The 21,142-nt window shown below is 33.5% G+C and overlaps 1 protein-coding gene across 2 annotated transcripts; it reads right to left on the reverse strand.

Moving 5' to 3' along the window:
• Window positions 1-5,590: 5,590 nt before the first annotated feature.
• Window positions 5,591-15,552, reverse strand: LOC114254053. Of its 2 annotated transcripts, XM_036288464.1 has the most exons (4): window positions 14,903-15,549; window positions 13,936-14,346; window positions 7,525-8,848; window positions 7,329-7,432 (listed from the first exon to the last, which is right to left on the reverse strand). In XM_036288464.1, exons 2-4 carry the CDS (start codon window positions 14,198-14,200, stop codon window positions 7,414-7,416), a joined length of 1,608 nt encoding a protein of 535 aa, XP_036144357.1. In that variant the 5' UTR covers window positions 14,201-14,346; window positions 14,903-15,549; the 3' UTR covers window positions 7,329-7,413. The 2 variants fall into 2 exon arrangements, with proteins under 2 accessions (XP_036144356.1, XP_036144357.1); XM_036288463.1 differs by having other exon boundaries at window positions 5,591-8,848; window positions 14,903-15,552.
• Between the last annotated feature and the right edge of the window lie 5,590 nt (window positions 15,553-21,142).

Consider the following 21,142-nt stretch of genomic DNA (forward strand, 5'->3'; position numbering starts at 1 on the left):
ATAATATCCTGTAGCTCGTTCTCGTTCGATAATCTGGTTCGATTGATCATTCTTAATCCCGCAATCGTCACGATCGAGTCGCGGTATCGAGGGGATATTACGGTTTAAAAGCACGAGACATCTGTGACACACGCGAGCCTACTTATTCATACATACGCGGTCAAGCTAGATTAGAGTTATTTACGTAGCGCAGCGAACGGCATTCATTAAGCGATTAATTCAAATCGCCGGTTGTTGTTCGACCGAACGAGATGATTAAGGGGGAAAGATTAACTTGTCGAGCGGTTGACGCTCGAATTTACCTGACACGACGACCGGTCGATGACGTTCGATGACGATCACGATGTTGGTAAACGCTCTGTCGTTTCGCGCCGTCGAGTGGACGCTGGCTGAGTTTAGCGCCCGAGTCCGCTTTAACGGCGGATTCCACTCGAGGCGCTTGCCACGACTTCCTGGACGTTTCGCGAAAGCTTCCTGGTCTGGATTCCAGGGCGGTGGAACGTGGAAATATAAATAATATGGGCGCGGCGTCTTCCACGCTTTTCCCCCCGCTGATACGTGATAATCCCAACGCGAAATTGCCGGCGAGAGAGGTGGATGTGGGAGCTAAAACATGCGTGATCTTGCGTTACGCGTGACCGCCGACCGTGGATTGCAGCGCACACCCGGGTGGGAGAGCAGCACCGATCGTGCAACTGCTGCACGATTCCGACTCCTATTAAATTAATTAACCGGCACTGATTCTTATTATACCGCCTGTTTAAGCGTGCACGCTGCTTTCTGCTTTTATTCGACGGACGTCTAGTTGCGATTTACGTTATACGTTCCAGTTCCACGTGAAAAATGAAGCGCAAGAGATTCTTCGTGAAAATCAGCGCACGTTGGTTTTAACATTTGGAGAAAAGGAAATTCTCGAGATTTCTCAAAGTTACATTAACTAAGATATTGAAATAAGATATAAGTTGAATAAGATCCGATCTTTTGGTTTATTTTTTCAAAGCTATTAAACGAAGCTTTAGAAAAAAAAAGGTAGAATTTAAAAAAATTGACTTGCGAGTTTTTAAAAATGAAAATAAACTCTTATTCAGTTCAGGCATCTTATAATGATGTTTACAGAAATAAACACTAATGAGCGGCGCTGTCAATGCGGATAAAGCAGATCATTCAGCACTGATATAGCGGTCAATGCTGGGAGCAGTTTGCAATTTACGTTTACGTGCGAGACCGTTACCGTCATTTCCGCGATGAATTTTACACCGAGATCGGCAATTTAACGCGGCAGGCGGCGGGCCAGGTGAGAATCGGCGATCTGGATTCCGACACAATGTATATATGTAGGTAACTGTAAGTCGTAACTGCGGAAAGCGAACAATCGGTGCTAAGTTTAACGCGACTTTAACGACGACGTCGACGCCCCGACGGCGTTAATAACCGGCGGTTGAGGTTTCTTGTGAATCCGCGTTCCCCAGGATCCCATTGTTCCTCCCCGGCAACTTACTTACTTCGCATCGGCGGCTTTAACGAATTCAACGAGCGCGTCAATTTTTTTCAATTGTGTTTCGTCCGCGAGCATCTCAAGTCAAAAATCTCCGCGTGATTATATTCACGTGCGCGTACGTGCGCCATTATAAAATGCACCTTTAAAAATTCGCAAGATTCTCTCCTGTGTGATTTATCGTCTTACAGGTCGGCGCGTTCAGCACAGCCCTTCCTTCCTTCCGTCCTCCCTTCCTCGCCGCGGGCCTCCCCAAAGGTTTAGGCATTTTTCAATTTCTTTTTCTTCGCCTCTGTATCGTACCGTCCATCCGTCCGTCGGCTTCAGCCTCTTTATCTTCTCTCTCCCTTATTACTTATAATTCTTATTTTCATTAGCTACGAGAGAACGATGGACCCCCGACATCGAAGGGTATAATTTAAGGACGATTGAATTTGTAGAACATAGGCCGTTGCGTGCCGCGCGTTTCGAAAATATTTTTCCCGTGCGTTTTGCCGGTAAATTATCTTTACCTGTCGTCTGTAGACACGTGTTTTAATCGTGCAAATTTTTTTTTCTTTTTTTCTTATACTAAATTTGGCATAGTTAAAACCTGCGAATTTTAAGTAAATACGGATTATAGTTGATGAACGACTATTGTCTTTGTATTAAAGTTGATTATTTTTAATATTGTCTAAATATATTCGATTACTTAAACACGGAGAGAATTTTGTTTTAAAATTTACTCTTAAAATCATAGTAACGTAAACCTCGAAGAATTTTACTGTAATTTTAATAAAATTTATTTTAATATAATTTACGATATGAAATAGTTTGATTTTATTAAATTTAATTAAATTTTGCTAACATTATAATAAAATTCTCAAACAAGTATCCAATCATTGAAGCAATAATTGATAATGCAGTGCCTATCTATGATTTAATCGAGAAATAGTGAAAAATAATAGAAACAAATATTATTTTCAATATTTTCTACAAAAGATGAAAATTATAATCTGTATCAAGAGATACGGTAGTGTCTCGCGCCAAGTAAACGCGCAGCGCGAGACTGCCCCGTGTATTATACGCGAGTATGCGACTTGCGAGCACCTGAGATTATCAGATCTCAATAACAAACTCAATACTGAACCGATCGAGTTCTAACAAGGCTCAATCAAAATTTTGGGTTTGATTTTTATAAGAAAACTGTTTTTATTTTTACTCTACGTGCTCTACGAGTGGAGATATTTTGCAAAAACCAAATTTAAAATTTTTCATTTAAGATTTAGTACGTATGTCATGGTCGTTGATGTCCAGTACATGAGTTCAACACTAGTATTAAGATTTATCTGTGACTAGAGATCTATGACTATATAGAGAGAGAGAGAAAGGAGAGACTGGCATAAGTTCTAGTTGGATAGAAAATGGCGGACGTGACTAATCTGAAAAGTGAAGTGTCCAATTAGTCAAAAATGTCAGAATACGCTGAGTAAGCTAAGGGCACATTAAATACCCTTCAAAAAATAAATGTAATGAAGAAAAAAGAATTTTCTGCTAGCTATAAAAATAAAGGTATAAGAATAAAATCAGTTTTATAATTCTAGTTACATAATAAATAACCTAATAATAACAATAAATAATCTAATATCTTATAGAAAATGACAGGCTGTTGTATTTTAAGTTGTAACAACAAAAGTAAGAAAGGATATGTCATAAAGCGTTTTTCATTAATCTACTAATAAAAAAAGTATGGTTGGAAACTAAAATTTGTTTTATTAATTTATTAAATTTAAAATTAAAACAAGTTGTCGTTTAGAACGATTGTGGCTATGCATTCAATATACATAATATTTTATTTTATTAATAAGTGTCTAGACATAGTCTTGCTATTATATATCGTTACGTATATTTTACTTTGCCATAAGTGCGTATATATTTAAGTACAAAACTAATTTTGTTTGCATATGTTTATTTTTTTATATTTTATTATTTTTTGTTTATATATATATATATGTTTATCATTTTATATTTTATTATTTTTTATGTTTATGTTTACTTATGGCCAGTTTATTTATATCTATAATGTTTATTCAATATTGTGATTAAATAAAACTGTGATGTTAAACTGTAATTTGCTTTTATTTCTTAAATTTCTATTCAAATTTTTCGCGTTTTCATTTATCATTGATTGGCTCCGCCATTCCGTATCAAGCCATTCAAAAGTTGGCCCACTTATGCCAGTCTCCCTTTTCAGGGTTCCATCTGTGACTAGAGTGGGTATAACACGCAAGCGTGACCGAACCGCACCGTTATTTGGGCATAGCAAACCTATACGAACTCGAGCTCATTGCAATGCGGACAAACACATTCACATAAATATATACACATACGCTCACCCATTACTAACCCATCTACATATATACGACACATACACATACACATATCTACATACGCTAAATACAGAAGTGAAAGCCACAATAGTGATACAATTAACAGTGTCAGATATCCCCAACGGATGTGACATATTAAATTTACAAAAGAAAAAAAAGAGTAGGTATAAGAGGAGTGGAGCCAATAAGCCAAAAGTCGCCATTATACGATTGACAGCGGAACTGAGGCGCGTAAATTTGAACTACGTAAATGAATAATTTATCCTTCAATCTGCTCGACATTTTCTAATTTTCGAATTCTTAAGAGATAATTAAAACATTTTAAGTGTTTAAAAATTGGTATTTTAGTAATTATGACATACAAACAATAACTTACCACTTGACTTTACACGAATACAAAAAGTTATATGTATGTCAGTTACTCAAACCGTTCAGGCAACCTGGTTGGCTGGCTGACGGAACAGATCGTAAAATGGCGGGACCAATCAGGGAAAAGAACCAGCATTGGCTCTACTCCCTTTATACCCACTCTACCTGTGACAGGCCTCTTATAAAGTGTTGATGTATACTACATATATGATGATAAATCGCTGTTATTCACTTTACGAGAGTAAAAAATAAATAAATATTAAGTAATACGTCTATAAATCGTACGATTAATAATAATAATTTTTATAAAAAGAGTCGTGTAGATCCGAAAAGTGCATGTTTTGTCATCGCTTTTCCACGTAAATAATTATAAGTGCTAAGGTGTTATCAAAGTGTAACATATTTTGCACAAAGTACACTGCTGTCGTCGCGTTTTCAGTTATTTATTAGGCACGACTGCGTGCAAATGAGTTTCGTATTAATCAAAATTTTAAATATTGCTGACGTAATCGACTGCCCATTTTTACCTATTTTTATATAGTAAACGAGTGGATAATAAAGTGGAGGCTAAGGAGTGGAGGATAAAGTAAACGAGAACTATTAACCATATTATTATAATATGACAATAGTAAAGTAATAATAAAATAAAATAAAAATTATATTTTATTTTATTGTTTAATTTATTTTATTGTTTATTTCATTTTATTCTATTTTTATTAACAAAATTGGTCATATAACACCATTAAAATTATTTAAAGTTGTACTTTTATATTAGCTAGAGAAATGTAGACTTGGGCACAATTAATAATACATTTATTAAAAATGATATAAATGTGCTATAAAAGTAGTTCGGAATAGTATTCTTGCGATAAAATTTTATACACTTATGCATGCAATGCCTGGTGGTTTGTGTTTAAAAGTATGAATAAAAGTGCGTTCAGAATATGGTCACTTTTATAGTACTTTTATCAGCACTTTTATCGCTAAAAGTGAACTCGGAATACGAGTCAAGATCTTTCTCGATGCGCCGATGCAACAAGTTGAAGTAAGGTAAATATATTGTTTCTCATTTTAACTTACTGCAGTTACTAAGCAGAAACCTGTTGGCACCCAGTTTAAAATAAAGCTAAGAAATTTAATTTACTAAAAGAATTATATTCATTACTAAGTTTCAATTGCAAACTGATAGGCGATCCACAGTTCATTGATATATTCAAACATACTTTGGTTGATATAATTAATGTACTAATATATATATTGTGTTTATATATTATAATATTTTGATATAATATTACTTTTAAGGATTAAAATTTTTAACCGGTGTTTTATTAAAACAATTATATTGTGCTTTTTAGATGACTATTATGTAAAATATTATAATAAAAAATATTAAATTTACTAAAAAAATAATCAATTTTTTAAAAAAGATTAAATTATATAAGCAAGATAATTATTGTTTCACGCATAAGTCAAAACGAGTGAATGCAACGTATTAAAAAGAGAAAGAGTTGGAATGATATATGGATGTGCGGTCGGAGACATCGCGAACGGACGAAAAAGAGAGTAACGCAGAGAGATTTGCAAGAGGGAAAAAGCAATTATAAAAATTTATCCATAATTTTGTAATTAGTTTCCTTTATTATTCTCTTGCTGACAAAATGATGTGATTTTTACTCTCACTTAGCTGTTCCCAATTTTATTGATAGTTTTATCAATACATTTTTTAAATTTTATAATTAATCAATTTCATAACCAATATATTACATTCATTATTAAACGGTTTAATACTCGACATTTTTTGTGCGGTCTATGCGTTTAATTGTACTGTGACGGTGATTGTAGAAGTAAGGCTAGAAGTAAGATTGTACAGATAAAAATGCTTCTCATATTTCTTCTCATCTTACTTTTGACCCATATTATTTTTCTATAATGGTTTTTCATTGATAAATCGTACAGTTATTGCACATCATAATGCGATCTGCTCTTTAGCGTTAGTATCTCATTGACTATAACACATCAGGCTTATAAAAAAATGCCAACGGAATTTTATATTTATTCAAATATGAAACGCGTACGTATTTTATATTTTATATATATTACATATGTATTATACATAAACTTATTAGAATAGACTGCTCATGAAGGTAGTGGGGGTATCCGTCACTGAGAAAAAGATAACTGACTTTAACTTGAATTGTTATTTCTTTTTAATGCAAAATAGTGGGGAAGCATAATAGCGACCAATAACGGTGTCAGAGTATGCACGCTACGCATACTATGATAACACGCTCACGCTCTGACACCATTATTGGTCACTATACTTCCCCATTATTTTGCATTAGAAAGAAATAGCAACCCAAGTTAACGACAGTTATCCTTTTCTCAGTTACGGATACCTCTATTACCATTTTTTCACCTCATAAGTCTATTCTAGTAAGTCTATAGTATTACATGTGTATTTTTATATGTATGTGTATTCTGACAGTTGTGTAATATCATGCTCCCGCGCTTACAAGTACCTTCCTTGCAACCCGCTTTCTACTCGGAGCTCCGTAGTTAGAATTTCTTCTTATTTCTATTGTTTTAGGAGTAGTTTTAGGAATAATTCTAGAAGCAGTTTTAAGAGCAGTTTAGGAGTTTTAAGAAGCAGTTTTAGATGTGGATGCAACGGCAGTTTCAGATGTGGATGCAACGGCAGTTTCAGATGTGGATGCAGCGAGAGCTATACGAGCTTCTTTTTCTTTCTTAAGTTCCGCTTCTTCTTCCGCTGTACACTTTATTAGTTTTACGCCTTCCAAGGTTGGAAACATAGTAAGTATATGAGGTTCTGCAGTTTTTTCGCCCTTTTTATTCTCATGATGTCTTAAAAAAATTTGGACAGATACGATATTTTTTAATCCATTTTTTTTTTCTCCTCTATACCAATATGTTCCTTTAGGAAATGTGGCATGTGGGTCTTTTATGTCTTCAGTTTTTACAATTAATTCAATTTGATTGGATCTGTTAAGTTTATGTAGTGCTTCTTGACCCGGGTCTGATATCAATGCCCTATGAAGGACATAGTCTTGATCTTCTTCTGTCTGAAAAGCAGATCTTCCTTCACATGGAACTTTTCTAGTATAAGCTTCGACACCTCCATTTTTTCTTTCTACTACATGCCTCTCTCTGCTATGCCCCCTTCTAGTTTCTTGATCTATTTCTATAGGATTATGTGGATTAATTTCGCATAATGCACCCTCTGATTTATTTAGAATCGTTTGAGCGTGTTTTATGTTGTTGCTTGTTGGGTACCTGGATTTTGTCTCAGGCATTTCTGGACATTTTTCCGTTATTTTTATATCTTTATAAAAGATTGGGTAAACACGTAATATAAATGGGGCCGCAAATACATCTCTTTCTTTACCTGCAAAATGTCTTAAATGTAATCCGACAGATTTGATTTCTAATGGACCATCTATTTTTTTTCCATTTTTCCAAGTGCTTCCTTTAGGAAATGTGATACCTCGTTCTATTAATTCTTTAAAATGTATCTTCATATCTTTGTATGACATTCCGTAAAGGTTATTCAATCCTTCTTGACCCGTTTTTGATAGCAATGCCCTATGAGTGACATAATCTTGGTCGTCTTCTGTCTGAAAAGCACACATTGTCTTACATGGATATTTCTTAGTCCAAGCTTTGACACCTCCATTTTTGCCATTTACAACATGCCTTATTCTAGACTGGCCTTGTTCACCAAACTCGTTTTTTAACTTGTGTGAATCATCCAGAATTTGTTTAGCGTCTGATACCTTGTTGCTTGATGGGTATCTTTTTATTACTTCTTTACATTTTTTTTCTTCAAAATTTTTAAAGACTGGGATAATACTAGCTATAAAAGGTTTTGCACTTTTGACATATCGTTGACCCTTATGATGTCTTAAAGTTAATATGACAGCTTCGATTTCTAATGAACCTCTTATTTTATTTCCATTATGCCAATGGCTTCCTCTAGGAAATACGCGACCTTCTTCTACTAATTCTGAAACAGGTATTGTTATTGCATATTCATTGGCATTGTCAAGTTCATGTAATGCTTTTTGACCCGATTTTGATAGCAATGCCCTATGAGTGACATAGTCTTGGTGGTCTTCTGTTTCAAAAGCAGACACTCCATTACAGCGATGTTTCTTAGTATAAGCTCTGGCACCTACACGTCTTGGAGGTCCCCTGACCATTACGACATGCTTCTGTCTAGATTCGCCTATATTAATAGGGAATTCACCTTCACTTTGCCTGCCCTCTGAATCATCCAGAATTTTTCTAGCGTCTCGTTTCTGGCTGTCTGCTGGGTACCTTTCTGAGTACCTTATTTCTTCGGGACTTGTTCTCGGACTTTCGGGTCCACGTCCGTTTACTCCGCCAATCATAAAGAATACTCCTGCACTCCCCTTCCACTGAATTTTGTTTAACCATTTAGCCAAATTCTGAGAACTTTTTTTTAGTTTTAACACAGTCCATTTACGAAGATTTAATGGATCTTGTTCGATTTGAGAACCGATCACCGAAAAAAGGCAGCTGTTTAAATCAATAATGACGTTATCGGGATCTTTGCTACTTCTTAGGGTCCAGTGACCTAGAAAAGGATTTAGAACAATTTAGATAAAAATTAAAATCCATTCAAGACTTTACGTGTAAAAAGTCGACTTAAAAAAATTTAGTAAATGTAAATGTCACTATTCCCGACCATGTTTCCTTTATTGACCACTTTGATGTGAAACGTTATTTACGAGGCTACCAATTTATCAACACTTTTATTAGTAGCAGTACAAAAAGATTATAACTTGCAGAGTAAATACAATAACTACATATATTTATTTTACATTTTCTGCCGCACGTCACCATCCACGCGTATTCTTAAAAGGGAGGTTAAGAATTGTTGGTCTCCTAAATAATCCATATTTCGTTCAAAATCCGTTGTAAGGAATAATTTAAGATTATTCCTTAAATCAGCTAAAATAGTTTGTTACAATTTGCCATACCTATTTGGAAACAAAAGTCAGTCAGAAATTGTTTTTTTTTATTTATTTATTTGATGCTCAAGATTAAGCATAGCAAAACGCTTGCATATCCCTATTACCGTACACGTAAACGTCAATTTGTAAAAGTAATAAAAATTTTGTAAATTTAAAAATAAAATTTTAAAAATATTATAAATTTTATTGTTTGATCATAGATTACGTTAAGTTAAGCTAATATTGATTGTTTGATATTATTGAATTAAAATAAAATACCTATTTTCATGATTTATGTATATTTTTTATGTTTATCATTGATTTATGTTCATTTTTATGTTCATTTTTTTGTTTGAAACCTTTACCTTGCATGCTCTGAAAAAAGGTGGTCAATAATGGGAGCATGCCTGGTCGAAATTAGGCACAGCTGGTTGGTAGATAATGCACACACTAGTGCGCTTTTATTCCTCTCTACCTTCAAAATTACATGACGGAATAGATTGAGTCTGCGATTTTTGGAATGTGCATGGATGAAGATATCTACCAGTATGAAACTTTTTATCAAATTTATTTTAGTCGCGCTTGACAAAGCTATTCCTTTGTTTTGTCGGCCTCATAGGATCGGGAATAGGGACACTTATCTTAAGATAAATGTAAGAGAAAAAAAAGCTAAAATACTTCGTAAAACTGCCAATTTTTTATAATTAATTATATTACATAAGAATAAGGATCACATTACATAACGATAAGGATACCAAATATGAGATACTCTGTTATTTTACGAACACGAATACTTTTTCTTTATAAATATTACTCTCGTGTTAATAATCGAAAAGTGCGCAATCTTGTGTAAGGTACGCACGTAGCATACACGTATGGCTATGTGTACAAAAATTTTGTTTGCGTCACTTAGCGAAATGTTTAATGTGCTTCTTAAAAGTTCTATAAATAACACAACCTTTGTTTTTGTTTGAATAAGGTAAAATTTGTCATTAAGTTTGTATGAAAGAGTAGAGTGAGTTTTTGCGAAACTAAGCGAAAAAAAGGTATGCGTATGCAGGTCAGAAAGGAGATAAAATGGGAAGGGAGTAAATGAAGGGATTAAAGAAAAGTTACGGACAGGTTGTGGAGAAGTTAAGTAGACAGGTGTAGAAGTTAGGTTGTTGGGGAAAGTGCAGTAGACGGTTGAAAAAGCGGGAACAGAAAAAACACAGACATGAAGTGTGAATTGGAATAGAGAAATGGCGAGTAAGGAAAGTAGAAAAGCGGACATAAAATAAGTAGTACAGTGAAAGAATATGTAGGAGGAAGATTTGGTAGAGGAAAATGCTTTAAGTAGAAGATAGTGTAGAAGAACATATAAAAAAAGTAATGTTAGAGAAGTATTCGTTAAAAAGAGAGAGTGGGTTAGTAGATATATTTTTAAAAAAGAATAAGAAATTGACAAGGTCGCTGAAGGGGAAAAGGAAAGACAGAAAAATTTTGATAAAAAAGGTAAAAGAAAAATTTGGAGATAGGTTGGGAAAATTGAGTACAGAAATGAGAAAGGTGGCAAAAGAAATATAGAGTAAAAAAAGAAAAGATAAAGAATGAGTTAAGGAAAACGGAGAAAGTTTGACAAAAGGAGAGAGAGGAGATAAGAAAGACGATTTAAAGTTTAGAACATAAAGTAGAAGGATTGAGGAAAGGTAGAACGTATGCAGTGGGAGACGGAAAAATAAAGAGGAAAGAAAAAAAAAAGCTGAAGGAAGGAAAGGAGGTTTAAGGATGGAAAACAAAAATTGAGAAATTAAAAAGAAGGTATAAGATGAAAAGGAACAAAAAAAGGAGGAGGAATATTCTAGTCATAGGCATGAGAAACGGGGAATAAACAGAAGTAAACAGAGAGAAAGAGAAAAAAATTTTGAAAGATAAGTAGAAATTAAAGGGAAAAGAAATATAGTTAGATGATGACTTGACATGTTATGTTTAAGAAAATAGAATTGGAATGGAATGTGAAACGAGGAATAGCGTAAGCGTGGTATTCTGGAATGTGGCGGGTCTAAAAGATTAAAAAAAAACGTGAATTTTACAAAGAGCTAGAGAAATAGGATAACGTAATGGTTAATAGAGACTATGTGAAAAAAAATTGAAAAGAGTTGAGAATCAGATTTTCAAAGTTACGATTAGAGTGTACAAGGGGCATTCAGAAAGCATAAGAAGGGAAGAACAAGCGGGGATATAGTTGTAGAGATTAGAAAGGAACTAACATTAAAGAAGAAGAAGGAACGAACAGAGAAGAAGAATTACGGATAGAAAGATAAGATGGCGTAAGGATATACTAACGAGTAACACTATCCAACTGTCAGAAACCGTCTTTTCTGAAACTTTGCATAAAGTTAAAATAAGCAATATACTACTAGTGACTATTTAAATTGATCCGTTTTTTATTTAAACAATTTTTTAAACAAATTATATATAAAAATAACATAAATTTTTCTAGTAAATACTGAGTCCAGAATAAATTTTCCATATGTTTTGCGGGTCGTTAAATTCGGTTTTGGCAACAAAGTTGTTTTATAAAATAAAAATTGTTATCATTAATAAATAAATTAATAAAGTAATCGTTAATTAATCAATAAATAAAATAATAATTAAGAACATATATATGTATATATATATATATATAAAGAGAGAGAGAAAGGGAGAGAAAGAGAGAGGGAGGATTAATTAACACTGATTATTGTAGAATAACGTTAGCAGTTTACGCGTAAAATACAAATAATCAAAATTCCGTGTAAAAAACTTTAAACTGTAATATATAAAATGCCATTTATAAATACTAAAACAGAAGTTTTGAGTAATAGGTGATAAAGAGAGTTAAAAGTTAATAAATTTTAAATTTAATTTTTATAAATTTAAATAATTTTTTATAAAAATTATATATTAATTTAATAGTATCATACGTATTCCCGTATGTGTTTAGTATTTGATGTTTAGTATTTGATGAATATAAAAAGTATTTGATGCTGTGTGTGTGTGTGTGTGTGTGTGTGTGTGTGTGTGTGTGTGTGTGTGTGTGTGTGTGTGTTAGATAAAAGAAGCTTAATAGTATTTATAATACGATAATATTAAGTTAATCTTTGACCGATAAATGTTTTAAACATAATATAAAATGTTAAGATTGTTTATTCGGTTTGCAGCGGATCTTGGTGCTGAATATAAGTTTTCTATTAATTTATTCTTAACTCATATAAACTGCGGACCGACAATTTTGTGAAGCTTGAATTTTATTATAAATTAAAAATAAATTATTTGAAATATTTACATATTTAGCACCAAGATCCGCTACAGACCGAACAGGCAATCACAGCTTATGAATATCATGTTTAAAATATTTATCGGTCAATGTTTAACTTACTTATTATTATTGTATTATAGTTATTACTGTTAAACTTGTTTTATTTAACGCACACACACTCATACATCAAATACTTTTTATATTACAAACCATACACATACGAATATATTATACAATTAAACTAACATATAATTTTTATAAAATATTGTTTAAATTTATATTACAAAATTTAAATTATTTATATTTTACGCGTAAACTTATAACTCTTTTCTACAACAATTAGTGTTGATTTATTAGTGTGTGTGTGCACGCGCGCATGTGTGTGTGTGTGTGTGTGTGTGTGTGTGTGTGTGTGTGTGTGTGTATTATTTATTTAATCTTCTATCTTTAATTGATTTAAATTTTAATTTTAAAATTTAATTACTTTTTTCCGTATTGTTGGTTGAGTATTATTATTCAATTTTTAGTAATTTTAATGTTTCTATAATCTATTTGAAAAAAATTTGCGTAAACATCTTTTAACAGTAATATATAAAATCATTGTAAACATAAAATCGAAATATAGCATATCGTTGATTGTGGATGTAACACGAATGCAAACCAGAAATAGCGTATTATTTTCTCAAAAAGTGGATATGGCTACGTAGTTCCATGATGTAATATAAGGTGAAACACTGCGCATAATAGCAGGAAGAACTAATCAAAAATTAAATACAAAATTTTCGCTAAATTCGATTGGTTCGCCATTAATTTGAACGAGTGCGCATCCACGATTCTACGGGGATGTTTCACCTTATATCTTTACACCATGCGTAGTTCTACGTGTATGAAAAATAGATGTGATGCGAATTCGCACGATTTTCTTAATCACTAGTGTAATCGCTCTCATTTTTCTCCCTGATTGCAACATTGCTGCAATGTGGTTACTATGTTCTCTGCTGTATGGGACTCAATTGGTGACTAATTTTGAATAATAAATTAGTATAAATTTTGTCTTTTTCCAAAATAACCAAACATCTTTTGATAGTTTAAAAATATGTTTACGAATATTTAGAGATTTTTTAAATCACTATAAATAAATTAACACTGAGACATTGTTTAATTACTATAAATAAATAAAAAATGAGACACGAGTAACCCAAGTTTGTACAGATAATGTGTTATTTTTTACATAATTATTAATGTGAAAAAAAGGCTTGTGGTAAAAGTTTGTTTTTAGATAAAAGATACATTATTTTTTCGATTTTATTTTAATTAGATTAAAACGTAACTGTTTGAAATTAAAATTTCTTTAAATTCAGTCATAAAATTTTATAAATCAGAACAACTTTATCATTTTTTTTTGTAGTTATTTAATTAATAACTTACCGATTTGTTCAGAATTGTTTGCGTGATATTCAATATCTATAGATGGTCCCAATTTTTTCCTTCCGATGATTTTATTTAAATTACCATTAGCGTTCCATATATTAATGCGTCTTTTAAGTATGTTACTTAGAATAGCAATGTGTATTAAACTAGCTGGTCCATAGTTTTCCAGATCTTGTATAATGTCTTTTACATATTTAATTTTGTGCATTTTGTTTTTATTTTTATAATTACGATAGTCATTGATTAGTTGAATTATATGCATCTCTCTATTGCGTTTTTTTAACTTTATTAGTTATTTCTGATTATTTAATATTAAAATTTAAAGAATCATGTGTCCATTGTTGAATTATAGTTTTTCTTCACTTTTAATGTTTATTTTGTCTACATTAAGTATCAACTTCTATATATCTAGAATTGATTAATATAAAATTTACTCTATAAACATTAAAAATTTTTTTCTAAACATATTGAAAAAATCTAAAATCTTGAAAGAAATGCAAAAATATAAATAAAATGCATAAATATAAAAAAACTAAGTAAATAATGCTAGTTATAAAATAATAAAACATTATATTGTAAAAAGAAATAGATTTTAGAAGAAAGTTACCAAAGTAAAAAAGAATTGTGTTATTAAAATAGTCAATTATTTTTAAATAAATCTTTGATTAAACGATTAAAGATTAGTAGTAAAGAACGACTATTTCTTATAATATTGATAAGACTTATAAGTTTGTATCATTTTGTTGCAATAAATTCATCTGTGATTTACATTGTTAAAATTTGTTGCTGATAGTCTAAAATTTAAAATAATTTGGTTTTAAATGATCAATAATTTAAGAGAGAGAGAGAGGAAGAAAGGAAGAGATGGAGAGAATGAGATAAAGAGAGAGAGGGGGGGAGAGACGGACAGACATGCAAAATTTAAATTATAAAAATATAAAAAATCAAGATAACATTAAAATACCTGATCGGTAGCTTGTACAAAATCTATTACGTTATCTTATAATTTCAACGAAGATTTGAATTAGTAGTAATATCCATTTCTAATTATGGAAATGGATTACTTTACATTTTGTTTATCTAGATGACATAATGAGATATCTACCACAAATTTTGTTGCTTTATAATTGTTTTTCTGACATTTGCTACAAATATGATTTTTCGTTGCTCATTTTATAATCGATTTTTCATAAAAAGTCGATACATTTAATATCAATTTTTTTCAAGTTGAATTTCAAGTTTAATTGTTTCTTACCGTTAGAATTTTATAATAAAATTAAAATTAATTAACAATTAAATATTAATTAAAAGTAATACTTTGATAGGTATGTAAGTGCTAGTGTACATTAATTATTTGACAAAAAATTTGTAAAGTAAAAGGTGAAAAAAGGCACCCAGTGTGTGTGTGTGTGTGTGTGTGTGTGTCTTTAAGAGAAAAAACTATTATATTAGGTAAATTGTCCTTTTACTCTATTGTCTTGTCTTATTGCTTTTTTCTACAAAAAGAATTATATGAAGGAAATGCACCCACTATGCGCCAACATTGAAACGGAAAAAAGGTAGACCAAGTACATAAACGCGTGCTTTCAAAAATAAATTTAAGATCAATACAATTAGCCAAATATATTTAAAAAATATATTAAATAATTAAATTATCAAATGATTAAAATCAATCAACGGGCTTATAGTGAAGCAAAAATTTGGCGTGCCTGATTTGCATTTTTTCTATATTTCCAAGACTCTGGTATTAATATCAATAAAAATACATACACAAAAATTCGATTAATGTCGCTTGGGTATTGTTTTACTATCTATCAGTTTTTGCTTCATTATCTGTTATTATTCGTAACATTTCCAATTTTTAAATAATTTTTTTTAGATTTTATAGAATTTTCTTAAGTCTTTTTTCCGAATTTACTTGGCTAATTGTATTAATCTCGTATTATTATTGAATACGTACTTTTTTATGTACTTAAAATATCTTTTTTATCTTTGTAAAATTTTTGATGGGTTATTATTTTTTCATTATTTTATTTGTACAAATAATTTGTATAACATTGATGGATAATTACGATTTAACGACTCGGGCACGTCAAGTTTTCGCTTCACTATAATCCCGTTGGTTGATTTTAATCATTTAATTATTTAATGTTTTTTTTAAATATACTTGGCTAATTTAGAAATAACACAGTAAGCATAAAGTATTCCAACTTCTTCATCTTTAACACAGAACTTGTCAATTTCCTGAAGTTGTCTCGACTGTTACGCTCGACCTTTCAATTGCACTTAAGATAATGATAATTTCATGCCGACAAGGACTTCCTCGATAGCTATACATTTGTTGCATTCTACCAACGCATGTAATCGAGTTCACGCATGAATTCTATAACAAGCGTTGACCATAAAAGCCCCCGATAGCGCGATGCACGAAACGACCATAAATGCCGCAGGTAGGCTGTGGCATGCAGGCATGTGTGTGTGGCAGCTGCGCGCAAAAAGAATTATCTAATCCCGTTAAATCCGCGCATGTACATACATACTCTCGATTCCGCGTTCTCATTCTTTTTTCTCCTGTTAATGAAACATGCATTAAATCAAGCGCAGGAAGCACTTTTGTGTGAGAAGGTTTATTTTCATACATTTTATTTTTTGCCACGCGTGATTGTTATTGTATCTCCAACGAATTCGAAAAAAAAAAAAGAAATCCAATTAGCGGCGTGCGAATACGTGAGCGTCTCTCTCTTCGGGAAGGATTGATCGAGAGGAACGGCAGGACCGATCCTATAGCCGATCGTCCCGTATCAACCGTGGCTGCTCTTAGCCACCAAGCACGTCTGCGATTAAATAAGCATAGCGACGTAATAGCTACCTTCGCGAGTCACGATATACTTGCGCGTGACGGCACGTCGGTCGCGCCACGGGATTCTCATCGCAGAAACGATTCATTAATTGCACCCCGGGTTATTTTGCATCCCGGTGACACGCACCGGGATCGACGTGAGACGATCGTCGACGCTTTTGACAGGTCTAATCGTATTGCTTCCCAGATTGGCAACACGCACACGGTGGAGATACTTTTTTCAGCCGCGCTCGATACATTTCACGGTATTTAACGATGAGACGAAACAAGGCCAGTTACTTTTTTTTCCAGCTACTCTCGAAGCGTTTCAGTTTATCAACATTAATGATTGTTAAATTATACCACTGGTTTTCGATTTTTCAAGCGATATATTACCTTGAGTTGAGAAACGACAGGAAAAAGTGGAAGAAAGTTCAAAAGAGGTGCCGTCTCGTAAATAGAACGGTGAGAGGGAACGGATTAGTAGTTCCGAAAGAAACGATTTTTCACGTACGTAAACGTCACTTTCTGGGTCAACCTGCCGTGCGCGTTTTGCGCGACGAAAACGATCCGTCGACACGGCGTCATACGTCATTGTTTAATTCTCGTTGGAATAAAAGAACGAGCGGGTTGATTTAGCGCGCTGTTCCACCGCGGAATGCGGCGCAGTATATATAATCCGATGATTCACCACGAGGGAGGGGGGGGGGGAGAGGAGGGGACGAAGAAAAAAAAAGGAGCATTTCGCCCCGCGAGCGCCCGCAGTCACGAGACCCGTATCTGGGCGACGACGGAGTTCCGGAATCGGAATTTTTTCGACGTCGAAAGCCGCAGAGAGTCGCGACTGCGAGAAGCCTCGTCGCGATGAACCGTTCTCCGTAACCACCGAGTGGGCGGACAAAGCGTAGGAGGAGGAGAAGAAGAAGGTGAAAAGAGAAAGAGAGAGGAAAAGGTGGTAGAGGAGGAGGAAAGTTAAATAAAGAAAAAAAAAACCGATCTCCAAAGGAGAAAGAGGCGTGCTCGCGCGCAGGTCTACCGTTTTTCCTCCTCCTTTTCGCGGTCGTCTCTTGCGTAACGGTATACCGCCCGGCTTCGGGAAGCCGAGGCGAAATCTGACGCGTTCGAAAACTCGACGCGTAGTCGCGCGACTTGATTAATCGTTTCGTTGCAAAACGCATCTGAAGAGCTCGAAAGAGGCAGAGAGGCGCGCTTAAAACGCGGCGCGGGCGCGGGCGTTTCGGCCCTTTGCGCGTGTATATACCGTTATACGCGTATCTCGCAATGGGACGGACCCCCGTCCCCCTCTCTCGCGGTCGTCTTGTTTCCCGCGGCCCCGCGAACAAGGGGCCGGGGTAATTTGTATTCTCCCGTGCGCGGTCTTCATTCAGTCGTCTCTGCCTCGAGAAACGGCAGTCGGCCTCGGTGTATGTACCTCTGCGCGCGAGATGTTCGACGGCAATTCGCCGATGACCGGCGATTATTCACGGGTAATTATTCACGGGGCGGGGGGGAAGAGGGGAGGACGCAAAGTGCACGCAAGGGCGTTAAGCCAATTATCGAACGCCGTAGTAAAAACGCGCGGGCGGTGGGGAGGGAGGGGCGCAAAAAAGAAAAAAGATCGGTGCGTCGCTCTCGATGAGATGAAATGCCGCGCTCAACGCCCGCGTGAACCGCTACCCATAAGAAAGCGCTACTTAGAGGGGTATGTCGTTAGTCCGTGGCAAGAAGCACGCAGCGGCAGTCATCCCGCGGATTGATTGCACGCCATTGCGAGCGCCCAGTGTACACGTACTATACAATCCCGATCGTCCTGGGAAATATATGGCCCTAGATTGCATTTAATCCGCCATTTTTTCACGGTACACCTTGCCTCCCGACGGTGTGTAACGTTTATACACCGCGCGTGAGATATAATACATACCGTAAGAGCATCCGGCATGTATAGGCTTGCTACGGGCAAGAGGGAGGTAGGAAGATACGTACGTAGCAGGCGCCGTTCACACGAAGCTGCAGGCATCTCTCTCTTTCTCTCCCGGCTACTTTAATCTACCGCGAGCGGTTATTAGCTCTGACAAGGGAATTGCCCATTAAGATAATTAGAATAGCATTCCAATAATTACGTAATTGGATAATTGGAGTAATGTGATAGTAATTCGAAATCGGGAAACTTTGATACACCGGCGGAGGAAAAGAGACGGTACGAAAGATTCATTGGGGCAATCGTTATAGAGGCCGTTTGAGAGTGAACATCTGCAGCTTCGTCTATGTACTCCCTTTTTTTTATTTACGTACAGCCGTGTTAACCTTCTGTCTCGAGACGGGCGTTAGAATAATTTATTATCTAAGTTTCTTTAGAATTTTTTACGTATACTTTTTTAAATAATTTCTTTATGCATTTCAGAATTTTTCAAAATTCTTGTACAATTTTATAATTTTTTAGAAATTTCTTACGTTTCTTTACGAATTGAGTCAAGTCTACACCTTTTTCCGAAACCTTTGTATATAAGAATTCCAAAATTCTTAGATTTCTAAGATTTAAAATAAAATTTGTTATTCTATAATTTTTAAAGAAAATTTATAAAATCTGAAAAAATTTTTAAGGTTTTTTTTCATAAAAAACCTTTATGCACAGAGAGAAAGATTTCTTTAAATTTAATAAACAGTTTTGTTCAATTATTCCAAAGCATATATTTCTTTGTTTCAAAAGAAATGTGTATAAAATTTATGAAAACCAAAGAAGTATATGCTTTGGAATGGTCGAGCAAAGCTATTTATTAAATTTAAGAAATCTCTCTTTCTCTGTGTGTAGATATAAAATGTGATAAATTGTTTAAAACGTTACGAAATATTATGAAAATTCGTTCACTACACTGAGAAAACCAATTTTGTTAATTTGATTAATTTTTTAACTGAATTAAGTTTTGTCTATTTAAGTATTTATAAATTTCAATTAACTATATAAATACTTTAATTGAAATTTGTGCATTTAAATTAAATGCACCCAACAAAATTATCTTTTTAAAAAAAATAAAAAAAAGCGCCAAGTGTTTGGTTTTTCCTTTAAACAAAAAGTTTATTGGATGGTTTAACCTAAGTAATATAAGAAAAAATTAACTTATTCAAGATAAAACTTTTAATCAAATTCAACCTAAGTGGTATATACTTTTGGATGGTTCAACCTAAGTATTATATACTAAGGGTGTCAAATTTAACCTAAGTAATATATATTCCTGAAATTTTTTAAGTTTATACTCACACACACAAATTAACTTTTCTACAAAAATAGTGATATCTAAATATTTTGCGCCAGTTATAAAAACAAATATTTTTATAGAAACTAAAACATTATTACTATTCTTTAGCTAGTTTTTATAATACAAAACAATTATTTAGATTTGACACTATAAAATGAGAGTATTTTAACGATAAACTTAAAAAAATTTTTAAATATAAGCTAGATTAAACTATAAATATTAGCTTTTTGTATTAAATTATTGGCTGCTGTGCGCCTGCAAAGAACAATTATCAGAAAGCATATTGGTAAGAAATAAAGGAAATAATATTGAGCTGGAAAATAAGTTTTAATACAAATAAATTATAAATATTACAAATAAATACTTTAATACAAATAAATATTTTACTACAAAAACTTGGCGCTGCTAAACCGAATAATTTGCCAGCTCTTTTTTTTCCTTTTGTATGTGCATTATTATTTTATTATCACACAGATGTATTAATGAAACATTTAACTGAGCTATGCTACTTTTTGATGAATTTTTAATTTTACACTGGCGTCGATGAGACAGATAAGATGTGTGCCTCAGTTAAATGTTGCTGTAATTATTAAATAAACCAAATGAAATATTTACAACTTTTATTTAATCTACGTAACACTTCATTTATTTATTTAATCATCAACACCAATGTCAAAATAAACATTAATCAGTGAGTAACAAGCTCAGATTTTACACTGATGTCGAAGAGATGTGTGATGTAGAGATGTGGGTCAGTTAAATGTTGCTGTGGTAATTATAGAGAAAAGGAACTTTCGCTCCGATTTGGCTGTAATTTCACTATTTTGTGTATTTCGGTGCGTAGAACACGAATCTGCAAGAAAAAAGTGTCGCTCTGCCCCGCAAGACGAGATATTAATTGTTAAAGTTCACTATTTGACAGGTTATGAAATCTGTCATATTGACGAAATGTTACGACTAAACATGGTCCCGTGGCCATATATTTTGATTGAAACAGAATTAATATATTCTCAGAAAACGCGTGGGCGGGGGAGGGGCTCCGCCCATGTGAAAACGTTGAAAAGAGAGGGACTGGGTACATTTCCTCGTCTTGCCTCTCGCCCCTTTAGAT

Source organism: Monomorium pharaonis, chromosome 6, assembly GCF_013373865.1.
Source record: "Monomorium pharaonis isolate MP-MQ-018 chromosome 6, ASM1337386v2, whole genome shotgun sequence".
Taxonomy (NCBI): Eukaryota; Metazoa; Arthropoda; class Insecta; order Hymenoptera; family Formicidae; genus Monomorium; species Monomorium pharaonis.